This window comes from Muntiacus reevesi, chromosome 8 (assembly GCF_963930625.1).
Source record: "Muntiacus reevesi chromosome 8, mMunRee1.1, whole genome shotgun sequence".
Classification (NCBI taxonomy): domain Eukaryota; kingdom Metazoa; phylum Chordata; class Mammalia; order Artiodactyla; family Cervidae; genus Muntiacus; species Muntiacus reevesi.
In genome coordinates this window covers 94,121,984-94,145,230 of record NC_089256.1, presented here as the reverse complement: position 1 = coordinate 94,145,230, position 23,247 = coordinate 94,121,984, and the positions used below count along the sequence as shown (strand labels likewise).

At 38.6% G+C, this 23,247-nt stretch overlaps 1 protein-coding gene across 1 annotated transcript in view; it reads left to right on the top strand.

The window, feature by feature from the left end:
* CPA3 (carboxypeptidase A3) overlaps positions 1 to 21,202 on the top strand; it is a 32,464-nt gene extending 11,262 nt beyond the window's left edge. The window contains exons 4-11 of the mRNA XM_065942809.1: positions 1,304 to 1,406; positions 1,516 to 1,617; positions 3,171 to 3,272; positions 5,205 to 5,315; positions 6,420 to 6,510; positions 7,850 to 8,052; positions 9,719 to 9,803; positions 20,660 to 21,202. Of these exons, the coding sequence (XP_065798881.1) occupies positions 1,304 to 1,406; positions 1,516 to 1,617; positions 3,171 to 3,272; positions 5,205 to 5,315; positions 6,420 to 6,510; positions 7,850 to 8,052; positions 9,719 to 9,803; positions 20,660 to 20,847 (985 nt within the window). The 3' untranslated portion in view covers positions 20,848 to 21,202. The remainder of the gene's footprint in view (positions 1 to 1,303; positions 1,407 to 1,515; positions 1,618 to 3,170; positions 3,273 to 5,204; positions 5,316 to 6,419; positions 6,511 to 7,849; positions 8,053 to 9,718; positions 9,804 to 20,659) is intronic.
* Positions 21,203 to 23,247: the final 2,045 nt, after the last annotated feature.

Sequence of the window (23,247 nt, the reverse complement as noted above, 5' to 3'; positions counted from 1 at the left end):
ATCTGACAGCAATACCCAGGGCTTTCCCTCCTTATGATGGATAACTGTTGTATAATGGTTCACACCCACAGTACTGAAGTCAGACATCTCTAGGCTCAAATTTCAACTTCTGTATTTAAGTTATATCAATGTTGGAAATCTACCTAACACCTATGAAAATGGGAGTTATAATGGTACCAAATTAATAGTGTTGATGTAAAGATTAAGTGAGAAAATGTAAATATCATGCTGAACAGAATGTCTGGCGCATAAGAATGACTCAATAAACATTGGTCATTTACATCATTAAATCCTCAGGGGTGATTATTTATACTTTCACCTATATTTAGGAATATTTTTAACAAATTAAGGAAATCTTGGAGCACTAAAATAATATTTAAGAGAAAGTATTTTGGTTTCATCTACTTAAACCTGGCTGCTGGTTAGTGGAAGGCCTCAGGAAAATAACATCTGGACATGGATCTTAATTTCCAACCTTAGGCTTAATTTCTAGTTCCCATCAGCAGCAATCTGGCACCATTCTGAAGTCCTCACGCAGCTGCATATGTGGGAAGGTCGTATTTCAGCTCACACGATTTTCTTTTGCCGCTGTTATCACAAGAACTAAATTGATATGTGTAAGTCTAAAAATATTCTTAGATACGAGCTTCCTGTGACTAATTAATACTGCCATATGTTACCAATCAACCTCTGAGACCATAAAAATCTCTCTTTTGCCTGGTTCCTCTGTTTTTAACGCAGGTGGAGCAAAAGCCACAACCCCTCTTTAGAGTTTAAGACAATTAAATATGGCTGCAGGGACAACCCAAAATATAATCTCCAAACTTCTCAGACTTCATGTGAGTTTTAGTGCACAACAGGCGCCCCTTGATTCCAAATCTGTTGTCAAATTTTTCTTTCTCAAAAATCCCTGATTCATCCTAAGTCAAAAGCCAAGCATACAGTGTGTTAACTATAATATGCATAATAAAGTGCTTGTCAGTGATGTTAATGAGAACCAATATTCATGAGCAGTACCTGGTCTCATGTCCTAAATAAACTCTAATTAGGAGTATACCTCACTTCTGTTCTTCCTCTAAACTCATATCAGTCCATCAGCAGGAAAAGCACAGCTCTAGATAAATGGGAAGATAGGAAGCCAGACACACGACATATCTAAAAGACACGGTTGAAGAATCATGAAGAGACAGGATAAACTTGATCAAAGACAGATATGAAGGAAGAGAAAATTTCTGCAAATGAAAGATAACTGTTTTTCTTTCCCCCGATAAGTGTGTATTTTATCATTTCCCCTGTCAAACAGAATCTTGATTCACGATGTACAAGAAGAGGTTGAAAAACAGTTTGATGTTAAAGAAGATAACCCAGGCAGGCACAGCTATGCAAAATACAATAACTGGAACAAGGTATCGTGTGAAATGCCTGCACTTCCAAAGAGAAAAGTGTCACCCTCAGCATTTGCTGCCACTTAGTAGTCTTTTATTCTAATCTCTCAAAATCGGTTTTGTTCCTAAGATTGTTGCTTGGACTGAAAAAATGGTGCGTAAGCATCCCAAAATGGTCTCTCGCATCAAAATTGGAACTACTGTTGAAGACAATCCACTGTATGTTCTCAAGGTAAAAGTGATTCAACAGGTGGAGAGGGAGGCGGGAGGGGGGATCGGGGTGGGGAACACATGTAACTCCATGGCTGATTCATGTCAATGTATGACAAAACCCACTGGAATGTATGAAGTAATTAGCCTCCAACTGATAAAAATAAATGAAAAAAAAAAGTGATTCAAGAGCTGCTGATTCTATTGTCCAAAAATATGAATTTAAGAGTTACTCTGTGATACAACTAGCTAGTTTTCATGTATTTATTGTTCATTTTTGGCTGTGCTGGGTCTTCACTGCTGCTCGGGCTGTTTCTCCAGTTGGGGTGAGCAGGGGCTTTTGCAGGCTTTTCATTGCAGTGGCTTCCCTTGCCTCGGAGCACAGGTTCCAGGGCACACAGGTGCCCGTGTCTGGGGGCTCGAGAGCACAGGCTCAGTAGTTGAGGCACAGAGGCTTACTTGCCCCTTGGCACGTGGGAGCTCCCTAGACCAGGGATCAAACCCATGTCTCCTCCCTGGCGGGCAGATTCTCATCTACTATGCCAGCAGGGAAGGCCCTAGCTAGTTTTTAGACAATGAAAAGCCTTATTTCTTTGAAGAACATGCAAACTTTAGACAACCATTCAAGAACAGAAGTGACAGATGGTTTTAGATGGGACCAAGAAAGTCTATGAATAACCCACTTGACGGACACCGTGGACAAAACCAGACAAGCTTCTTATCCTGTATCTTTATTACAAGAGCATATGATACCCTGGTGCATAAAACAGGTTTTCGTCCATTAAAATTCAGGGAAATGTACAACTAAATGTCAAGAAGAAAAGAAATTCAAGAATCGTATAATTGTAGGAGTCCAGTACAGTAAGTGAGGCATTTTAACTGTGTTGATAGGGATTCCATCTATCACTGAGTTGACAACCGCCATTCAGCTGCTGCTGGATTTCTGTACATCCGAAGACATTGCTCCATAAAGCATCCTCTCAATAACTGAGAAGCCCTTCCCTACTCTGAATTCCTATCCATTCGTGCTCTCCAACCACTCAAAACAAATACAAATTCTCCAAATGACAGCCCTTCAAATATCCAGCCCTATTTCTCCCCCCCACGGCATCACAGCTACGGAGTCTTTCCCACTTCTTGTTTATGAAGTAAGAAAAACAAAAGAAAATGGCAGAAACAGAAGCAGCTTTATAATCTGTATCTCAGGCCAAAGGATGTCAGCAATACAACAAGAAAAACAGTAGATTGTGATTTTTTTATTTATTTTATTTAATTGGAGGCTACTTTACAGTATTGTGGTGGTTTTTGCCATCCGTCGACATGATTTTTTAAAACTCTAAAAGCCACTCTGACATGAAGGAAAATTTTTGAAAAATATACTGTGAAATAGATGATGAATTACGTGTTTAAAGATCCATACCATGGTCCTCCCTGATTAAAATAAGCGCACACACACCAACTCACGCAACAGGAGAGAGGTGGAACAGTCGCTTTGAGACATGAGCGAGTTCTTAGCAACAAGGGATCAGTGTGTGAGCTCATGTAAAATAACACCTCAGATTTATTTTTTAAAAGGTTGGGGGGAAGGATGGAAGAAGAAAGGCTATTTTCATGGACTGTGGCATTCATGCACGAGAATGGATCTCCCCAGCCTTCTGCCAGTGGTTTGTCTATCAGGTGAGTCTGTTGGAACATTCACGCGACTCTTTGACCATCAATCTCCAGCGCCTCACTGGAGTAACACCCCTTCACAAATGGGCGCAGCTCCACGGAACTAGAAGACCCACATCTGGTGCTGTCAGGGGAAAAACACTCTGGATTTTCTCCATTGCTGAGGTTTTTTATAAAATTGCCACCTTCCTTCAAACTTCTTGAAATCCAGGTGATGGCTTATAAAATTAAAAAAAAAAATCGGCTACAATATGGTTTTTCCTATAGTTAAGTACGGAAAATGTGAAACTATCTTTATACTTAAGATCTACAAACTTGGCCTTACTTTGGTGAATTCAAAGCACAGAACACTAGCTCCCACTTAGATATTTAATTGGCTACACACACTTTTGGAAGTTTCATACTTACATTTCCTTTTCAACTGAAAAATAACTCACTTTTTTAAAAAGCAAATCCAGTTTATGGGCTTCCCAGGTGGCACAGCGATTAAGCATCCACCTGCCAAGCAGGAGATGCAGGTTCGATCCCCGGGTTGGAAAGATTCCCCTGGAGAAGGAAATGGCAACCCACTCCAGTACTCTTGCCTGAAGAATCCCATGGACAGAGGAACCTGGCAGGTTACAGTCCATGGGACAGCAAAAGAGTTGGATACAATCTCATGACTGAACAACAGCAAATCCTGTTTATAAGTTGTTCCTCTCACTCCATTTCTATTGTATTCCAATTCCCACGATCTTTTAACTCTCTCTTTTCTGCCAACTTTTGCATATAACGTGCTGCTGGAATATGACATCACAACCACTTTCAGGGCAAGTTTATTTCCACCAGGAATGAATCTGCCAGTCGAACTGATTTATCCCTGTAGTTGTTTTAGTTCTTCAGCTGAGGGCCGAGACCTCTGCTTTCTTAAGCCATAAAGGAACACACAAGACAAGCCTATAAGAAATATCTTTTCTTGGGACTTCCCTGAGGTCTAGTGGCTAAGAGTCTCAGCTCCCAATGCAGGAGGCTCAGGTGCAAATTCTGCTCAGGGAACTAGATCCCATTTACCACAACTAAAGGTCCCACTTGCTGCAATTAAAACCTGACACAAATAAACAAACTTATTTTTTAATGAAAAGAAACATCTTGACTCCAGTGCAGATAAACGTGGAAGAGATTGTCCAAGAATAATGAGAGATTTTAGTTAGTCAAAAAAGGCCAGATAATCAGAGAAATTTCCATCTGACGGGAGAAAAGTTGACTGGTCAATCTAAATATTCTAATTTTTTTATTAATAGAGTGGTTTTTTTCTTTAATCCTACTTAGAGTTAACTCATGAATCCTCTCCAATATTTACATGTTCCTATGCTTACACACTCAATCTCTATTTACCTAAAAATGTGAGGGTAAGAATCTACTTAAATTGTATTTGCTAATTTTTCAATTGGTCTCCATTGTTTCTATCAAATGTATCCTGCATTCTACGTTTGGAATGCTACTAGCCTTGGTAATTAAATGATCCTTTAAAGAATATCCAGGCTTCCCTTGTGGCTCAGCTGGTAAAGAATCCGCCTGCAAAATGGGAGACCTGGGTTCTATCCTTGGGTTGGGAAGATCCCCTGGAGAAGGGAAAGGCTACCCACTTCAGTATTCTGGCTTGGAGAATTCCATGGACTGTATAGTCCATGGGGTCACAAAGAGTAGGACGCGACTGAGTGACTTTCACTTTAAACAATATTCAGTCAAATTAATTTCACTAGTCTGAATCCTAAGTGTAATTTTTTCTGTCATCTATATGGATCATTTATCTTTATACAGTTTAGGTGAAATATGTTTGAAATAATGTGTCCTTGGGCAAATGACTTAAGGAGTTGTCGTCATTACAGTTATAACCACAGCTCTCCATATGGTAACTAAACTTTATACCAATAGCTTAATTTTTTCCTACTCCTACAGGCAACCAAAACTTACGGTAAAAACAAGATTATGACTAAGCTCCTGGACCGGATGAATTTTTATGTTCTTCCTGTATTCAATGTTGATGGATATATTTGGTCATGGACACAGGTACTGATCTGTAATCTCCTTTTTGAAATTAGATAATATATTATTTACTGACTTTCACGCACATTGGGGCTTCCTAGGTAGCACTAGTTGTAAAGAATCCATCTCTTAATGCAGAAGACAGGGCCGATGCAGGTTTGACCCCTGGGTTGGGAAGATGCCCTTGAGAAGGGCATGGCAACCCACTCCAGTATTCTTGCCTGTAGAACCCCATGGACAGAGGAGCCTGCAGAGGCAGGCTACAGTTCACAGGTTCGCAAAGAGAGGGACACGGCTGAAGTGACTTAGCACGCATGCACGTTGATTGTTAGGCATTAAGTTTAAGGCTTAGCTAACCAATTAATTCCAATTCAAAAACTCAATTTAGACTAAGGACAGCATGGTTTCCTGGTTACACAGGAGTCCTTGAAATAATATGAAATTTCTGCTCCTAAAGCTAATAATGGAGGAAAATGAAATAAAGCAGTAATTATAAAGGCAATGTATGTCACACAATATGGTGAAAGTATTTATAGCTAAGAATAAAAGTCACTTAGAGACATTATGAACATACTGACTTCAAAGCCAAAGTCACTGTATTCAATCCATTTGGGACAGAATCTGAGGTGAAATAATTATATCAAAAAATCAATAAAAGAGTGACACAGGTATCTGTCTTTTATAAGAATTCCTTATGCCCTGCTGTTGCTAAGATTAATTTTGAGATTTCAGACTGATACTATCACAAAAAGTTCTTTTCTGAAAATTATGCTCCAACAATCACAATTTGACCTATATTATATACGAATTTGTAAACGGTAAAAGGTGTAATGAAGTTAAAATTCAAACTACAGATAATTTCAGAACATCAGGGATTACTTTTTAATACTCAGAACTAAACAATAGCTTTTAAAACTGTATTTTTAATCAAGGTCTTATAATATTAATATAAAAACAATGTTTCTGAAAATATTACAAGTTATAAGAAAAATGTATATTTTCTTTAATGAGTCTCAGGTTAACTAGATAAATTTCAAATAAAGCTATAGACACCTGCAGACAGAATCTGAAATGATCAAACTAAAAAATGTAAATTTGTGTAAACACTTCCATCATTCAATCTTGTAGAACCGCATGTGGAGAAAAAATCGTTCCAGGAATCAAAATTCCAAATGCATTGGGACGGACCTCAACAGGAACTTTAATATCTCATGGAACTGTGAGTAGCAGACAAGATCTCAAGGGAAATAGCTATAAAGGGTGTGTAGACACCGAATTTAGTTAAACTACCTACTTATTTTAGGAAAGATAGGTATTCGCTAAGTGCTAACTTTCTAATCTAAAAAATGAAAGATACACGTCCATCCCAAACGTCATAACTATCCCACCTCCCCCAGCAACCTTAAGTTCACACTGCTATATTCAAAATGGATAACCAGCAAGGACCTACCGTACCACACAGGGAACTCTGTCCAATGTTCCAGGCCAGCCTGGATGGGAGGGGAGTTTGGAAGAGAATGAATACAGGTATATATACGTGGCTGAGTACCCTTGCTGCCCACCTGAAATTATCACAACATTGTTAAATCACCAGTACAACTGTATACAATTATATATCCCAATAGAAAGTAAAAAGTTTAAAAATAATAATTTTAAAAGAAAGCTACAACTAAAAATAAATGAAAGATAATCACCACTACTTTAGAAGTATTATGAATGTTTTGTTAAATGGGAGGAAGTAGGGGGTAGGATTGTTTGTAAAACCATCTCTTACTTAATATATCTAGTTTGTCAAAAATCAGGTGCGACCCAGAAATTCAGATCATCTGAACAGAGGTCTCAACTGCCTTCCCTTCCTGGTCTGATAAAATTTGAGAAATACCAGTGGTCAGAACCAGCAAATAGGCAGTTCCTCGAATGTTTAGTGAAAAGAAACATCTGGGGCAAAGAAAGTGGAAAGGTTTCATAGAAAAGCAGAGGCCCTGTTACATCAGATGATATACAGCTGGTACACAAATATGACTTTATCATCATACATATTCAAGGAGAAACTACCAGTACCCCAATTCATAAATTTCTTCTTTATTTAATACTGTTGAAAATACCACCTCAGCATCCAATTCTATTCTACCATAATGAATATGATAAAAGCATATATCCCTAAGTGAAAGCTGCCTGATGAAACAGATTAAAGTAACTCAGACTCAAAGAGGGTAATGTACACCAGCCTCCAACAAGTCAAATCTGAGGCTGAACTGGAACCGACTCCGGGCCCCTGGCTGCTTCTGACGCATTATTCCCATGACCCTTAGGAATGGCAGGAAAATAAACAAGGCTAAGAACAAGAATATTCAAGTGGGACGTACTCTGCGTCCCGTGTGCAAAGCACTGCAGAGTGTCCGCAGCACCAGGGACACTGGGGAAGCCCTATAAACCTGGAAGCCTAAAATGTTAGAAAGAAAAAGAAGTGAATCTGTATCAGAAGAGGGAGAGGCTGTCCTGGGGGGTAGGGGGAGAGGGAGACAGGCTTTGATCTCAACCCTCCATGTCCTCTGCAGCTCTCCCTGACACCAGTGATCCCTGTCAGGAGATCTATCGGGGTCCTGCACCAGAGTCCGAGAAAGAGACCAAGGCTGTCCGCGACTTCATCCGAAGCCAGCTAAAGTCCATCAAGGCCTACATCTCCTTCCATTCATACTCCCAGATGCTGCTGTTTCCCTCCGGGCACACGTCAGAACTGCCGCCGAACCACAAGGCCCTGGTAGGTGGGAAAAGCCTGTGGTTTATGCATCGGTACCACCACTGCCTTTGGGTCTCTTCATCACTAACTACTTGGGTTATTTTGAAAAAACTTCACATTTTACTACCAAAGAAGAAAACTAGTGAAGTCTACCTTAGAGTTAAAATCACAGTCTTAAGTTAGTTTTTAATGTGATAAACATTAAATACAACCTTTTGATGTGATTTTAAGATAAACCCACTATGAAGAAAGGTCTAGCGTACAAAGTAGAATTCCATTATTATCCACATGACTGTGTAGTTAAATGTCTACCATGAGTCAAAACATAAAACAGAGAGCAAGAGCCTAAGACAACAACAAATACATCTTGCTATTCCTATCCCGAGACAATAGATTTAAGGAGAGTCACTGTATTTTTATCTTCTTGATCAACGTGAAAATTATATTAATTTTAAGCTTCTGCGCTAAAAAATATACTTTCTCCAAAATTCTGATCCACTTGGACTGCAAGGAGATCCAATCAGTCCATCCTAAAGCAGATCAGTCCTGGGTGTTCATTGGAAGGACTGATGTTGAAGCTGAAACTCCAATACTTTGGCCAACTGATGTGAAGAGCTGACTCATTGGAAAAGACCCTGATGCTCGGAAAGATTGAGGGCAGGAGGAGAAGGGGACAACAGAGAATGAGATGGTTGGATGGCATCACCGACTCAATGGACATGAGTTTGGCTGGACTCCGGGAGTTGGTGATGGACAGGGAGGCCTGGTGTGCTGTAATCCATGGGATCGCAGAGTCGGACACGACTGAGCGACTGAACTGAACTGAACTGAAGCATTCTTTTCCTTTCTATGAAAACTAGTTTGACCATGTTAGCTTAAAAAAAAAAATTCTGCATATGAGAGATATTAAATATGTCTAACTGCTACAGAAGAAATAAAGCAGAAAACATTCAATGTCCCAGATCCCATGGGGCTAGCAAATATAATATCCAGTAAAAGCTGTAATTCTACACTGCCTCAAAAAAATTTTTTTTTAATTTTTTAGAGGTTACAATTGTCATTCTGACTTCAGTCAACTGTTTTCAACATTTCATTTTGAGTAGGAGTAGAGATTTGAACCAGTCATTAAAAGCTTCTGTGTATATACAATAAATACACAGGTAGTATGTGGTCCATATGTGATCTGACTTTGGGAGAGACAAATATCTGAAGTCAAAAAAACCTCAGAGGAAAAAGAAAGGATATGGTTTTTTAGAAAGAAGGCCAGAAGGCAAAAAGGAAGGAGCAAGGGAGAGAAGAAAAAGAAGTGAATACAAAGGACAGAAACACAAAATGAGATATGACTTTCTGTATATAATTAATTTCACAATTAGAAGGCCTCACATTAACAACTGAAGAGGAAAATGGCAACCCACTCCCATATTCCTGCCTGAAGAACTCCATGGACAGAGGAGCCTGGTGGGCTACATTTCATGGGGTCTCAGAGTTGGACATGACTGAGCAACTTTAACTCACTCACATTAACAACATGTATATCTTACTTTACACAAATTTCTCAGTCATTTATTTTATTTTGATCTTCAAACGGCAAATAACCAGTAAAACTGACCTTTTTTTTAATCCCCAGTATATTAACTGCATTTGCATAGTGTCCGGTTATTTTACTCTAACCTGCCTTTCTCTCCAGGCCAAAGTTGCAAAGATCGCCACTGATGTTCTATCAACTCCGTATGAAACCCACTACACCTATGGCCCCATAGCATCAACAATTTGTAAGTTTTGCCTATTACTTACTGTGTCGTTTCCCCTAATTCTCTTTTACAGATATTAAGGAAAGCTAAAGAATTCATAAAATAGAATTAGAACATATGGAATTGCTATTGCTAATTTAAACTTCAGTTTTAACAGGAGATTCTGAATAATATGTGAACCCAGAAGATAGATTCTACCTTTTGAGGGGATACGATTTTTCTAGAAGCAAATTATACTGAAGCTTTACAAGGTGACAAGGTCAGGAATAATTACATGAAGACAAATTTACAGGTTAATTCTTCTACCTTCCTATTCTCTACCACCACCACCACCACCAAAGCTGTGGCAGAGTCCACCTTTTTTTTTTTTAATCGTTTAGCTTTGACTGGACTCTTTCTTCCTTGGCCTTGTCCCTATGCAAGCAGTCTTTCTCCAAGCTCCTGGGGAGTAAATAGGCAGGCCAACAGCTTCAGCCACTCTGATCATGTAAAAGCAGTCTCCCGTGGCTCTCATCAGCCATTTCCTACTGTGTTCAACTGAAATCTACATGGTGATTTAAGAAAGGAGGTCCCGAGGTCCTAGTTCTGCTGCTTTTTCTTTTTTTAATGTCTCAGCACCACTTCTTATTCTTCACTATTTTTAAACTTTCTTTGTCTTTCCATTTTGTTAATTATTTATTTAAATTTCTTACAAGTCAGGCACTGTGTTTAGCCCTTGATTTTCACAATCTCAGTTACTCCTCACAATATTCTATGAGGTATGCAATACTTGTAGTCAGCTTAATGGGGATACAATCCCAGGTTTAAAAAAACAAAACAAAGTCCATGGTCTTAACCACTGTGCATATACTCATTTCCCATTTGGTTTTGCAGCTAAAATAACTAGGCTTTTCCATTTCCAAGTAATAAAAAGAAATTCATTTGGTTTTCACCAAAGACCCTTAATTCAGACCCTGGGAAGTGAGACCATTTCTCCTCCGATCCCACTGACCTTAGTTTGGAAATTCTTTAGTAAAAACCACCTTTTCTCCAAACTATTCCCAAGCTTCACTTCTTATGCCCAAACTTTACAAGAAATTTTAATGAAACTGCTTATAAGTTACAGTCTTAACTTTCTAACAAAATTTAATTCCTCAAAAGCAAGGATTACACTTCAGAGGTCCTCTCAGGTCATATAATATCTAGTACAGGGCATGGAACAAAAGCAGACTTGATTATAAACTTACTCAATGAAATGGTGTCATAACTTGTCCAAAAGAAGTGAACATGGATTGAAACCACAACAAAACTAGACTTGATATAGAGTAACCTGTATTACTCTCTAGAGCCATGATAGCCAACATTTTTAGCATGAAGACTATTGCTTAACTTTTAAACATTTCATGGATCAACTCACCAGCACTAAATACAAATGACTATTTCCATTATACTTTTGTATTGTGTGGATTGATAAAGGAAATACGTGCATTCTGTGGGTTCCATGTAATAACTCTACTTGGCCATACATTATAAACCACTTCCCGAGCCCAAGCTGAAAGAATACACTGTAACTAAAAGTCTATATCCTCAACAATTGCTGTGGAATTTGAAAATGCTGCAGTCATCGCAACAATTTCTAGAGCCCATTTACTGGAGGCTCCCTTGGTGGAATTGGAAAAATGACTTAAAAAGCCAGACAAGTTCCATTCTTAGAGAACATTGATCAGCAATCACACATCCGCCAGCTGTGAGCTCTAAAGGGCTGAGAGAAAATACACCGAAACAGCCCGTCGCCAGCATCCAAGCAGATCTTGCTGCAACATAACCAGGCCAGGGATTCATCACACACACAAGTGGATGACAAGACTTCAGAACAGGTGACGTGCCCAGCTATATGAGTGGACAAAAGGAGGCAAAGAACCAGAGGACAGAATGTCGGCCTACTGACTGGATACTGGGAAAGAGCAGGGCCAGACAAACCAGCCAGGTATGATGTAAGAGTACTTTCTACACCAAAATGAGGGAAAACAAATATTCTTGGCAGCAAAGAACAAAGGGTTGTGAACAGGAACAAGCTTTGCAAATGGCAGCTAGGACATCAAAGAATTATTACTCTCACACTTTCAATATACATACATATATACACACACATGCATGCAAGCATGTATATGTGCAAACATACATGTACGTGTGTGATGTGTACTTGCATCTATGAAAATTATAAGCATACTGGAGTTATGCATTTGCACTGCATCACAATCATTTAATAAGCAAGAATTTATGGAGCACCTATCTAACAGCCCAGCACTTGGGCCTTTGAGAGAGAGGTGAAAGATACAACTGCGTTCAAAGAGTCACCTTCTAACTGGGAGGGGGAGATGACTACAGATAACACCGCTGCATGCTATCATGGAAAGGGGGAGGATAAAGAGGAATTATTATTCTATACAGCTGTGTTGTATTTTAAACTTTTTTATTATCTATTATAAAGATTTTTTAAACAATTCAGATTTAGAAAGAATTGCCTCTTCCATATACGGGCTACAGCAACTTGACAGATGTATAAAACTCTAAGGAGTCACTGCTTTAATAAAGCATTTGATTAAATGTTAATCAAACATTCATGAGAAGCAGGGGTAGCCAAGCAGTTAACTTGGTAAGAATAGAGAAGAGATGCACCCCACGATTAAAGTTTAGTCATTCCAGTATTCTAATTGTCATTTAACATGCTCCAGGATTTGGGGGAAGCAACTAGCATTTACCAGTATTTTTCTCTTTGATTTGATGGAGACATTAAAAGAGGACCGAGAGAGCATTTTTAAAATCCAAACTGTTGAAAGATCCCTGGCCTCACAGAAGAACATAAATATATCTGCAATTTTAACCTAACAAGCAAATAAGTTCAAACCGTAAAATCTAAAACCAGGAAAACCTAGATGATCTAATTTATGGTTCTCAAGTTTGACTTCCAATTAGCATTATCTGAGGAGCTTTTATAACACACAGATGATCAGGTCCTGTCCCCAAAGATTCAGATTTCATTAGTCAATGATGAAGTTCAGGAATCTGAGTTTTCTTAAAGTGGTTGAAGCAATTCTAAGATGAAACTAGGGTGGAGAACCACTGATATAAGCTAAATCTCTCATTCATAGACTATGAAATTGAAACATAGAAAGATTTGATCCCTTAGGGGCAAAATAGGATCAAAAATAAGCATTCCAGATAACAAACTGTAGACCATGAAGCAAGACTATTCAGATGACACAAAAATTGATATTAAAATATCATGAAATGCTATTATTTGCATATTGACAGCATAGCCAATCCTTTACCATCTTAGAAATAACTGAAGATAGTGCCTGGTTAGCAAGAATAGTTCACTGAATTGATAGAAACCAAAGAGTTTGAATCAATAATATCACCTATCTATGGGTCACATCATGAATTAAAAAGTAAATTTCAAAGTGCCATTCTTGTTGCCTTCCTACACATCAAAATCACTAGCTCTGCTCTTGTTTCTCAACTCTAGAGTACTGTTCTCTATGCTCGTTCAGTTCAGTTCAGTTCAGTCACTCAGTCATGACTGACCCTTTGTGACCCCATGAACCACAGCACGCCAGGCCTCCCTGTCCATCACCAACTCCCAGCGTCCACTCAAATCCATGTCCACTGAGTCAGTGATGCCATCCAACCATCTCATCCTCTGTCGTCCCCTTCTCCTCCCGCCCCCAATCTTTCTCAGCATCAGGGTCTTTTCAAATGAGTCAGCTCTTTGTATCAGGTGGCCAAAGTATTAGAGCTTGAGTTTCAAAATCAGTCCTACCAATGAAGATCCAGGACTGACCTCCTTTAGGATGGAGTGGTTGGATCTCCTTGCAGTCCAAGGGACTCTCAAGAGTCTTCTCCAACACCACAGTTCAAATGCATCAATCCTTCAGGGCTCAGCTTTCTTCACAGTCCAACTCTCACATCCATACATGACCACTGGAAAAACCACAGCCTTGACTAGACAGACCTTTGTTGACAAAGTAATGTCTCTGCTTTTTAATATACTGTCTAGGTTGGTCATAACTTTCCTGTCAAGGAGTAAGTGTCTTTTAATTTCATTGCTGCTGCGATCACCATCTGCAGTGATTTTAGAGCCCAGAAAAATAAAGTCAACCACTGTTTCCACTGCTTCTCCCTCTATTTGCCATGAAGTGATGGGACCAGATGCCATGATCTTAGTTTTCCAAATGTTGAGCTTTAAGTCAACTTTTTAACTCTCCTCTTTCATTTTCATTAAGAGGCTCTTTAGTTCTTCTCCACTTTCTGCAATAAGGGTGGTGTCATCTGCATATCTGAGGTTATTGATATTTCTCCTGGCAATCTTGATTCCAGCTTGTGCTTCCTCCAGCCCAGCGTTTCTCATGATGTACTCTGCATAGAAGTTAAATAAGCAGGGTGACAATATACAGCCTTGACGTACTCCTTTTGCTATTTGGAACCAGTCTGTTGCTCCATGTCCAGTTCTGACTGCTGCTTCCTGACCTGCATACAGGTTTCTCAGGAGGCAGGTCAGGTGGTCTGGTATTCCCATCTCTTTCAGAATTTTCCACAGTTTATTGTGATCCACACAGCCAAATGCTTTGGCATAGTCAATAAGGCAGAAATAGATATTTTTCTGGAACTCTCTTGCTTTTTCGATGATCCAGCAGATATTTGGCAATTTGATCTCTGGTCCCGCTGCCTTTTCTAAGACCAGCTTGAACATCTGAAAGTTCACGGTTCATGTATTGCTGAAGCCTTGCTTGGAGAATTTTGAGCATTACTTTACTAGTGTGTGAAATGAGTGCAATTGTGTGGTAGTTTGAGCATTCTTTGGCATTGCCTTTCTTTGGGATTGGAATGAAAACTGACCTTTTCCAGTCCTGTGGCCACTGCTGAGTTTTCCAAATTTGCTGGCATATTGAGTGCAGCACTTTCACAGCATCATCTTCCAGGATTTGAAATAGCTCAACTGGAATTCTATCACCTCCACTAGCTTTGTTCGTAGTGATGCTTCCTAAGGCCCACTTGACTTCACATTCCAGGGTGTTTTTACCACTCTACATTTTGAAAAGAAAATCAAGACCCCCGAATTTGTAGCTCAACATCCAATATCTATCCACTAAGACATCTGAACTGAAATTATACAAGTGACAATAGATGTGGGGAAAAAAATTTTTTTCAGTCCATGCCCATGCATCGAGAGCTTCAGCTCTTGCTGAAAAAAGAATTTGACTCCTGTTGACATAGAAGTGCACGTTACTAGTTTAAAGCATATCGATATGTTTTTAAAAACATACAAGCGTCACTTTATGTGGATTTCTTTGGGATGAAACCAGGTGGTTAGTTCAGTTCAATTTTATTCTGACTTGTTTTGAGTGTGTTACAGTGAGTTCCTTGTGCTTAACATGCCTTGAAAAGAGTAGGACATTTTCTTCTTATTGTCAATATTTTAAGAAAATGTTGTGAGCAGAAAAGAAGATTACCTTGCAGAACTAGATGAAGACTTTTTATTAAGAGGACGACAGATTGGCATATGGTGGGTCGGACAGTACAATGGTTAGTCACGCAGACTCTGAAGACGTGCGGCTTGGGTTTGATTCTTCACTCAACCACTTACTAGCTACGGGTCCTTTTTTTGTAACTGAAGTATTTTTTTACTTACACTATTATATTAGCATCAGGCTTACAGCACATTAATTCAGTATTTTTGCAGATTATAGTTTATTATAGGTTAAGATAATAGCTATAATTCCCTGTTATACAATATATCTTCATCACCTATCTATTTTCTACATCTAACTATGTTGTCTTTGAGTAAACTGCTTAATTTCTCTGTGCCAAAATTTCCTCTTCTGTAAAACAGCAATTGGTGCTAAATCATAAGGTTTTGATAGGAGTTAATGAAATGAGTTACCATACATAAAGCACTTAGAAGGGTGCTTGGTATTTAGCAAGTGTTTGTTATTATGTTTTATAAATATATCCACATATTTTAGTGGGTGCAGATGGAGATAAATAAAAGGCTAAGCAACATGTTCAACTAAGTTGTATAATATATTCTTAACAAGTAAAAAGCTTTCAATGTTGTATTTATTTTATGTCTTAATACAGTTTTTATTTGCAAATTTAAGGTTTCAAGGATACAAAAAGTGGTATCATAAAAGAAAATGTATTACACTTAATAACATCACACAATTATGAAAAATCACAAATTACATAAACTCTCGATCACCACCATTAATCTTAATGAGAGATGTCACATAAAGTAAATTTGCCAAAATGGAATATCCATATTCTTTAACTCTTTGAAATCACAGCAGTTTACTTAACTGCAAATGGGAGGCTGGCACAGCTAGAAATTGGCCACGTTTGTTGAAGTGCCTAGCACACACTAAATCATCATGCAAGACACAACCCCTACTTCCCCTACCTCCATTGCTATAGAACTCTTATCTTTCTGTTCGTTTTTTCTAATGAACTTAAATTCAACTCTAGCTGAAAATGGCAGCCTTCTTGATCACTAACGCTAGTGTATTTATCTCAGCTAACATGCTCCAAAAACCCCCTGCAACACGGGACCTTGTTGATACACCATTCTTGCCACTCCCTTGGCTTCCTTGACACCAAACTCACCTGGTCTGCCTCTTCCTTCTCCTTTTCTGCTCTGTCCATGCTGACTGCCTCCAAAGCAGCTGTTTTCCCCAAAATAGATACTCCTCAGGCATTTCACCAGGTTCTCTCTTCAGGCACCCCTCTTCCTTCTTCCTTCCTTGAGAGGGAAGCGCTCTCTGCCCTCACAGGCTGGAGCCTGCGTCGGCCACCCAGAGGCTTCAGAGGGCCCAGCCAGGACCACCTTCCACTCCTGCAGCAGTCACCTGCAGGGGCCAGTGGGCGCCCAGCAGCATCAGAGGAGCCAGCGAGATGGAAACAGCAAGCCAAAGGTTCTGAAAACTACATTAACACTGGAACCAGAAGTCACTAAAGAAGAGCAGAGCCTAAACAGGGTGACTGTCTGCTAAGACAGAGTTCCATTAAGATTTGACATCGTAGCCAAAGTGTCTAGGATACAGTCAAAAATCACTCATCCTGACAAAAATGAAAAAAAAAAATCACAGCTCAAATGAAAAAAGACAATCAACAGATGCCAACACTGAGATGATTCAAGTGTTAGAATTATCTGACAAGAATTTCAAAATCATTATCATAAAAATGCTTCAACGAGCAGTTACAGATAGCCATGAAACAAATGATAACATAGAAAATCTCATCAAAGAAATGCAAGGTATAAAAAAGAAGCAAATAGAAATTACAGAACTGAAAAACACCATAACTTAAATTTTAACAACTCACTGGAGAGGATCAATAGCAGAATGAATATGATGGAGAGAAGAATCAGTTAACTTGAAGACAGAACAATAGAACATAACAAATCTAAAGAGAGAAAATAAGTTGAAAAAAAAAATAAAGCCTAAGGGACCTGTGGCTTAAAAACAAATGATCAAGCATCCATGTCATCAATTATCAGAAGGAGAGGAGTAAGAGAAGGTTGGAAAAATTCTTTGAAGAAATAAAGACTGAAATTTCCCAAATTTCCTAAACACATATACCAACATACTTCAGAAACGACTGAACCACAAAGAGAATAAGTTCAAAGAAACTCACATCAAGCCACACCATAAGGAAAGTTCTGAAAACTAATGACAAAGTAAAAAAATCTTGAAAGCAATGAGACAGAAACAATCTAAGGGGGAGAAAACCATTCAAATGGCAGCAGATTTCTCATTTGAAACCACAGAAGGTCAAAAGGAACGGATAACATTTTTCAAGTGCTAAAAGAACTATCGATCATAAATTCTATATTCAGCAAAGACATCCTTCAGAAATGAAGAGGAAATAAAGACATTCTCAAAGGAAAACTAAGAGAATGTGTTACCTGCAGACCTACACGTCAAAGATGGGTAGGGAAAACTCTCCAAGTAAGAAATAAATAATAACAAGGCCTGAAACTGTGGAAAGGAAAGAAAAACAACAGATTAGGGAATGAATGAAGGATAAATAGACTATCTTTCTCCTTATGATAGTTGAATCAATATAATTCCATCTGATGTGGGGTTTAATATATGTAGAGAAGTAATTGAGACAATTGTATTTTTAAACTGGGAAGGGGGAAAGAATCTAAAGACACATAGGATTTCTATATATTACCTGACATGCTAAAACACTGATAACCAGTAGATTGTGATAAATTATGTGTATATACTGTAATACATAGAACAACCACTAAGAAAATTATACAAAGTGATACACTCAAAAGCAATATTATAAATACATCAAAATGGAATCCTAAAAATATTCATGTAACCAAGAATAAGGCAATAAAATAAATGGAGGAATGAAAAAATGGAGGGATAAAACAAAAATCAAACAGTAAGATGGTAGATTTAAGGGACATCAATAATTTACCTACATATATTAATTAAAAGGCTGAAATTGGCAGGGTGGGTTCAGAAAAATATGACAACAATACACTGGCTACAAGAAACCCACATCATATATAAGACAGGTTGAAACCAGAAGGCTGAGAAAAGATAAATCATACAAACATTAACCAAAGAAGGAGTGCTATACTAAACACCAGATAAAGTAAATTTCAGAACAAAGAAATGTGATAGAAACAAAGAAGAACATTAAGGATAAAAGGATCAATCCACCAAGAAGACATCATGACCCTGAACAAGTGTGTGTAAGCCAATTTCATCTAGGATGCTTCTGCTGGCTAATTTCCAAATCCATCTTCCCAGACACCTTCCTCTAAGCCACAGTAAATCAGAGAAAGGCGGCAGCGACTCCTGGCTTTCATCAGCCTCCCGAACTTGCCAACCCGCAGGTCAACGCAGAAGCAAGGCTTCACACGCCCGTCCGCGTCACACGCCGTGTGTGGCAGGCGCTGCGCAGAGCCGCCCAGGAGCTCCCCACCTTCCAGCCCAGGGCTAGGCAGGGTTCTGGCGTTAGTCAAGGCTGGGCACCCGCCGGTATTTCTCCAGCTGTTCCAGGCCACACAGCTCCCCGTGTTGGGCCACCAGCGCCCAGATCCCTGGTAGGAGGCGCCTACCCCCTGACTGATGCTAAGCATATCCTTTTGTCTTCCTTGCTCTACCCTTTCTTTTCCCCATCACTGCTCTCTCTGAATTCCTGTCTCTGTTACTAGCACATGGATTTGTCCAGCTATCCAGACTGCAATCTCTATCATTTTCTTCAAATTCTGTGACTCTTCCATTCCGGCATTTCTCACAGCAAGCCCCACCAATCCTGTCCCCTGTGTGGTGCCTCTATGCTAGCTCAGCCTTTCACTCCACACTACCTCCTGACTGGTCTCTTTGCAGTGCTGTCGGAAGCACAGCGCTGAAATGGCTCTGACTGGTTTCCAAACAAAACATCTTTCCTGACTTACCCGGCTTTCTGAACTTTGCCCACAAATTCTGGCTGTTCCACTTTCCAGCTCAGCTGGATCTCACTGGTCCCTAAGCCCTCCCATGCTTTCCAACCTTGTGGCTCACTGGCTAGAATGCCTTTCTTCAATCCCCATCTGGAAAAATACTAGACTTTCTTCAAGGCTAATGGAAGGCTAAATTGATGGCTAAATTCAATTGAAGACTAATTGAAGGCTAAATGCAATCTCCATCGTGAAGGTGGTATTTCAGCAGGTAGTGAGCATGAAATGTCATCCCCTTCACCAGACCTAATCTCTTTCTTCCTCTGACTCTTCACAAGATACTTTCCTATGATTCTTTGTCTGCCACATCTCTACTGATTTGCAGATTTGACTTCTTTCCCCACCAAGTCTAAGTTCCAAACACACCAACCGTATCTTCATCTCTGTACCCTGTACACCCACCCTCTACAGTTCCCAGTAAAAAGTGCATTGCACATATTCAAGGTTTGATAAATACATATTGAATAACTTTAAAGCCAACCCTATCTCTCTAACAAAATATTCTTTCTCTACTTCTTCATCACAACTTTGAATTCTTATCTTTCAAATCTAAAGTGTTAGTATCAGTTAAACTCATTACTTTTTCTAAAACATAAGTAATTTTATATACAAAAATATATATTTTTCTATTATGTAAGTCAAAATGTACAAAAATGTATTTATAGTATTTATATACACTTATATCAAGCTTGTATATAACCTCTAGATGTTTATATTTTTTGGTCTTTCTAACTAATAATATTCTTAGTAAAATGTCACGAAAACGGACATGGAAATGTTGGATTGGGGGATTACATGCATCCTTAAAATAACTGATTTAAACTTCCTCTGTCTTTTACCTGTGAAATATTTCATCCTAGCAACATAAGCGGAAGCAGCCCTGCACTGTGAGAAGGAATCTAAGGTCTCGAATCTTGTCTGCACTGCCCACCCTGCTGGGTTTTCAGCGACCCACCCACCGCTGAGCTGGCCTCAGCGGCTTGCATTTGCTCAGACCACCTCCTTCTGTGACAACATGCACCCAGAAAACGAACTCAATTTAGACTCAAAATGACCCAAGCAAAATGTAATTCTGAATATGCAGCACATATTTAAAGCATGTGGTGGATTCTAAAGCCATGATCACTTTTCACTCAGCACTGCAGCCTTGCATGCAGAGGGGCCTGGTGGGCTACAGTCCACAGAGTCGCAAAGAGCTGGACCCGAGTGAACACACACGCACGCTCTATACTGTGCAGACCACTGCTCTCATCCATGCTGCGGTTAGGTGTACATACAATCATGTTTCACTGCTAATTTTACACCAGTGAACTTCCCTTTCAAAAAACTGTTAACATTTGTTGCTAATTAAATACTTACTGCTTATGTTTTACAGACCCAACATCAGGTTCTTCTTTAGACTGGGCTTACAACCTGGGCATCAAACACTCATTTGCCTTTGAGCTCCGAGATAAAGGAAGATTTGGTTTTCTCCTTCCAGAATCTCAGATAAAGCCAACGTGTAAAGAGACCATGCTAGCTGTCAAATTTATTGCCAAGTATATCCTCAAGCATACTTCATAAAGAATTGCTCTCTGTTTGGAATAAGCCAGTGAAGATCCCCTGCCTTTCACTAGAAAGTCAAGTCTTTGCTTATACCTAGATTGGTTTCCACATCACCTAAACAGGCCCTTTCTTGCTCACTCAAGTCCTATGTTCTTTTTGCTTTTATTTACTCTCCATAGCATTCTAAGAAATAGCTTTAGCTGAAAGTTTAAGTTAAGTTGTAACACAGCACAAAGTATTATTGTGAGTATTTTGAAAGGTAATAGACCCTGGGTCATGAGATGAAAATGAGAACCTTCACTTTCTTCAGAACCACTTTCACCATGTGGCTTCATCAATTCATGTGCCAAGATAATAAAAATAAAGCATATTCCAAAACTCACCTTCTGTTTTTCATAAATTATGTTCTCTACATTCCTGTATTAGTATTAATAATCATGCCTTAATTCTTTCTATGCATTCTGTTAACACAGAAAAATATCTTCAATTTTTAAAAACATATTTTGCCTACATATATTTAATATAAGTAGACCATGTTTATATCTTCACAATAGCAAAAGGATGTTCTAGAAGGAAATAAAGTAGTTTATTTAGAAATGAATGTCAGTGCCTTAAACAATCCAGTTCTCATTAAAGTAATGTACATTAAATTCAAAACAGTTTAATTTAAAGTGTCATAATCAGAGGAATTACCTGCCAAAACACCTCTTGGCAGTTACAGACACAGCCAGAATGTCTGGTCAGCTATAATCCCTGTCTAACAATGGATAGAAAAGAAGCCTGGAAACATAGCACGAATTGGAAAGAGAAAGTCATGTTGACTAAGGTCAATCAGAGTAACTTATTACGTTTATATTCTATAACCATATTGCTTAAGGTAGTGTTACAAAATACCTTTTCCCTAACTGCATTCTTCTATATCTCATCATATGATAACACTGGTATCCACATTCTGGAAATCCAGAAAGAGATGATTGATGAGAATTTTAGGAAGATTTAAGTAGAGAGTTCCTTGACTTTCTATAAACTTCTCAAAACAATCTGTATAAGAATTTAGAGGATCTTAAAAGATTCCGAGAAATTAGGTTAACAAATAATCTGGGACATTCCTTATGGCTCCTTTAAGGCCCCACAAAAGAGTGTCATCAAATCTACAAGGTTTTGGTATCTGACAGTTAGAAGGTAGGTAAAACTTTCCCATGTAGAACTATCTAAAACCTATATAGGGAAACCTATATAAAACTAATAAAATTGCTCTACAGATAGAGGAGGAAAATGCAACAGAGACAAAAAAAAGATAAAAGATAAAGCCCTGATTATAAGACTAAATGGTCCTTTATAAAAATATAATACCTATTCCTAAATATTTACCATTCAAAACTGGCTCAGAATACAGGAATGCAAATGTGTTCCATTTAATATGCCATATCAGAATTATACACTCATTCACACTTACTCAACTGATAAAGGACTGAAAGAAATTGTAATCTTGAAATGTACATAAAATATTTCTAATTCCATTAGGCCTTTAGGTAGTAGAGATAGGAGAGATAATCCCAATTGTTGAATATCATCCAGAGTTCACCTAGTTTATAAAAGGCACAAAAGTTTTACTCACCATTTTATTTGAGCCTTTATATAGCTTAATATTTCTTTTCTCAATCAGACAGAAAGAATTTGAGTGACAAAAAATCAAAAATCCTTACAAGATCATTAAAATCTTAATTAAATACCTTTTGCATGATATCTTAAGTATTTGCTTGACTTCATATGAATTGTGAAAATAAATATGTGAAGAAAATACCTACATTAAAATTTAAAAACTAAAATTTCATTGTATTTATGGAAAAGCTTGAGTAGTCAGTGGTTGATTCTTCCCTTGTCATTTCTCATTTATCAGTAAAATGACTGTGTATCCAAGTTACATGTAGAGCTGTCTCTTAAACTATTCTTGACAATGTCTCACAAAGAGTCTTCTAAATTATCATTCCTATTCTAGTGTTCATACCACCAAATTCACTCAAGAAACATTGTTTCATATTTTGAACACTTTTATGGCAATGATCTAGTAGCTGAGACATATGTCTTCATTACAAGAGAAACTGAAATATCTTACTGATTATTTTTAGTAGTGCAAATAAATTTTAGTTTCCAGTGGGCATTATGACTTCAAACTGACTTTAAAATGCCCCATCAGGGGCTTCCCTGGTAGTTCAGTGGTTAAGAATCCACCTGCCTATGCAGGGAACTCGAGTTCAATCCCTGGTCCAGAAGATCCCACAAGCTTCTGGGTAACTAAGCCCAAGAACTGCAACTACTGAGCCCGTGAGCCCCAGAGCCCAGGCCCTGCAGCAAGAGAAGCCTCTGCAATGAGAAGCCCCGACTCCCTGCAGCTAGAGAGCGCCTGTGTGTGATCAC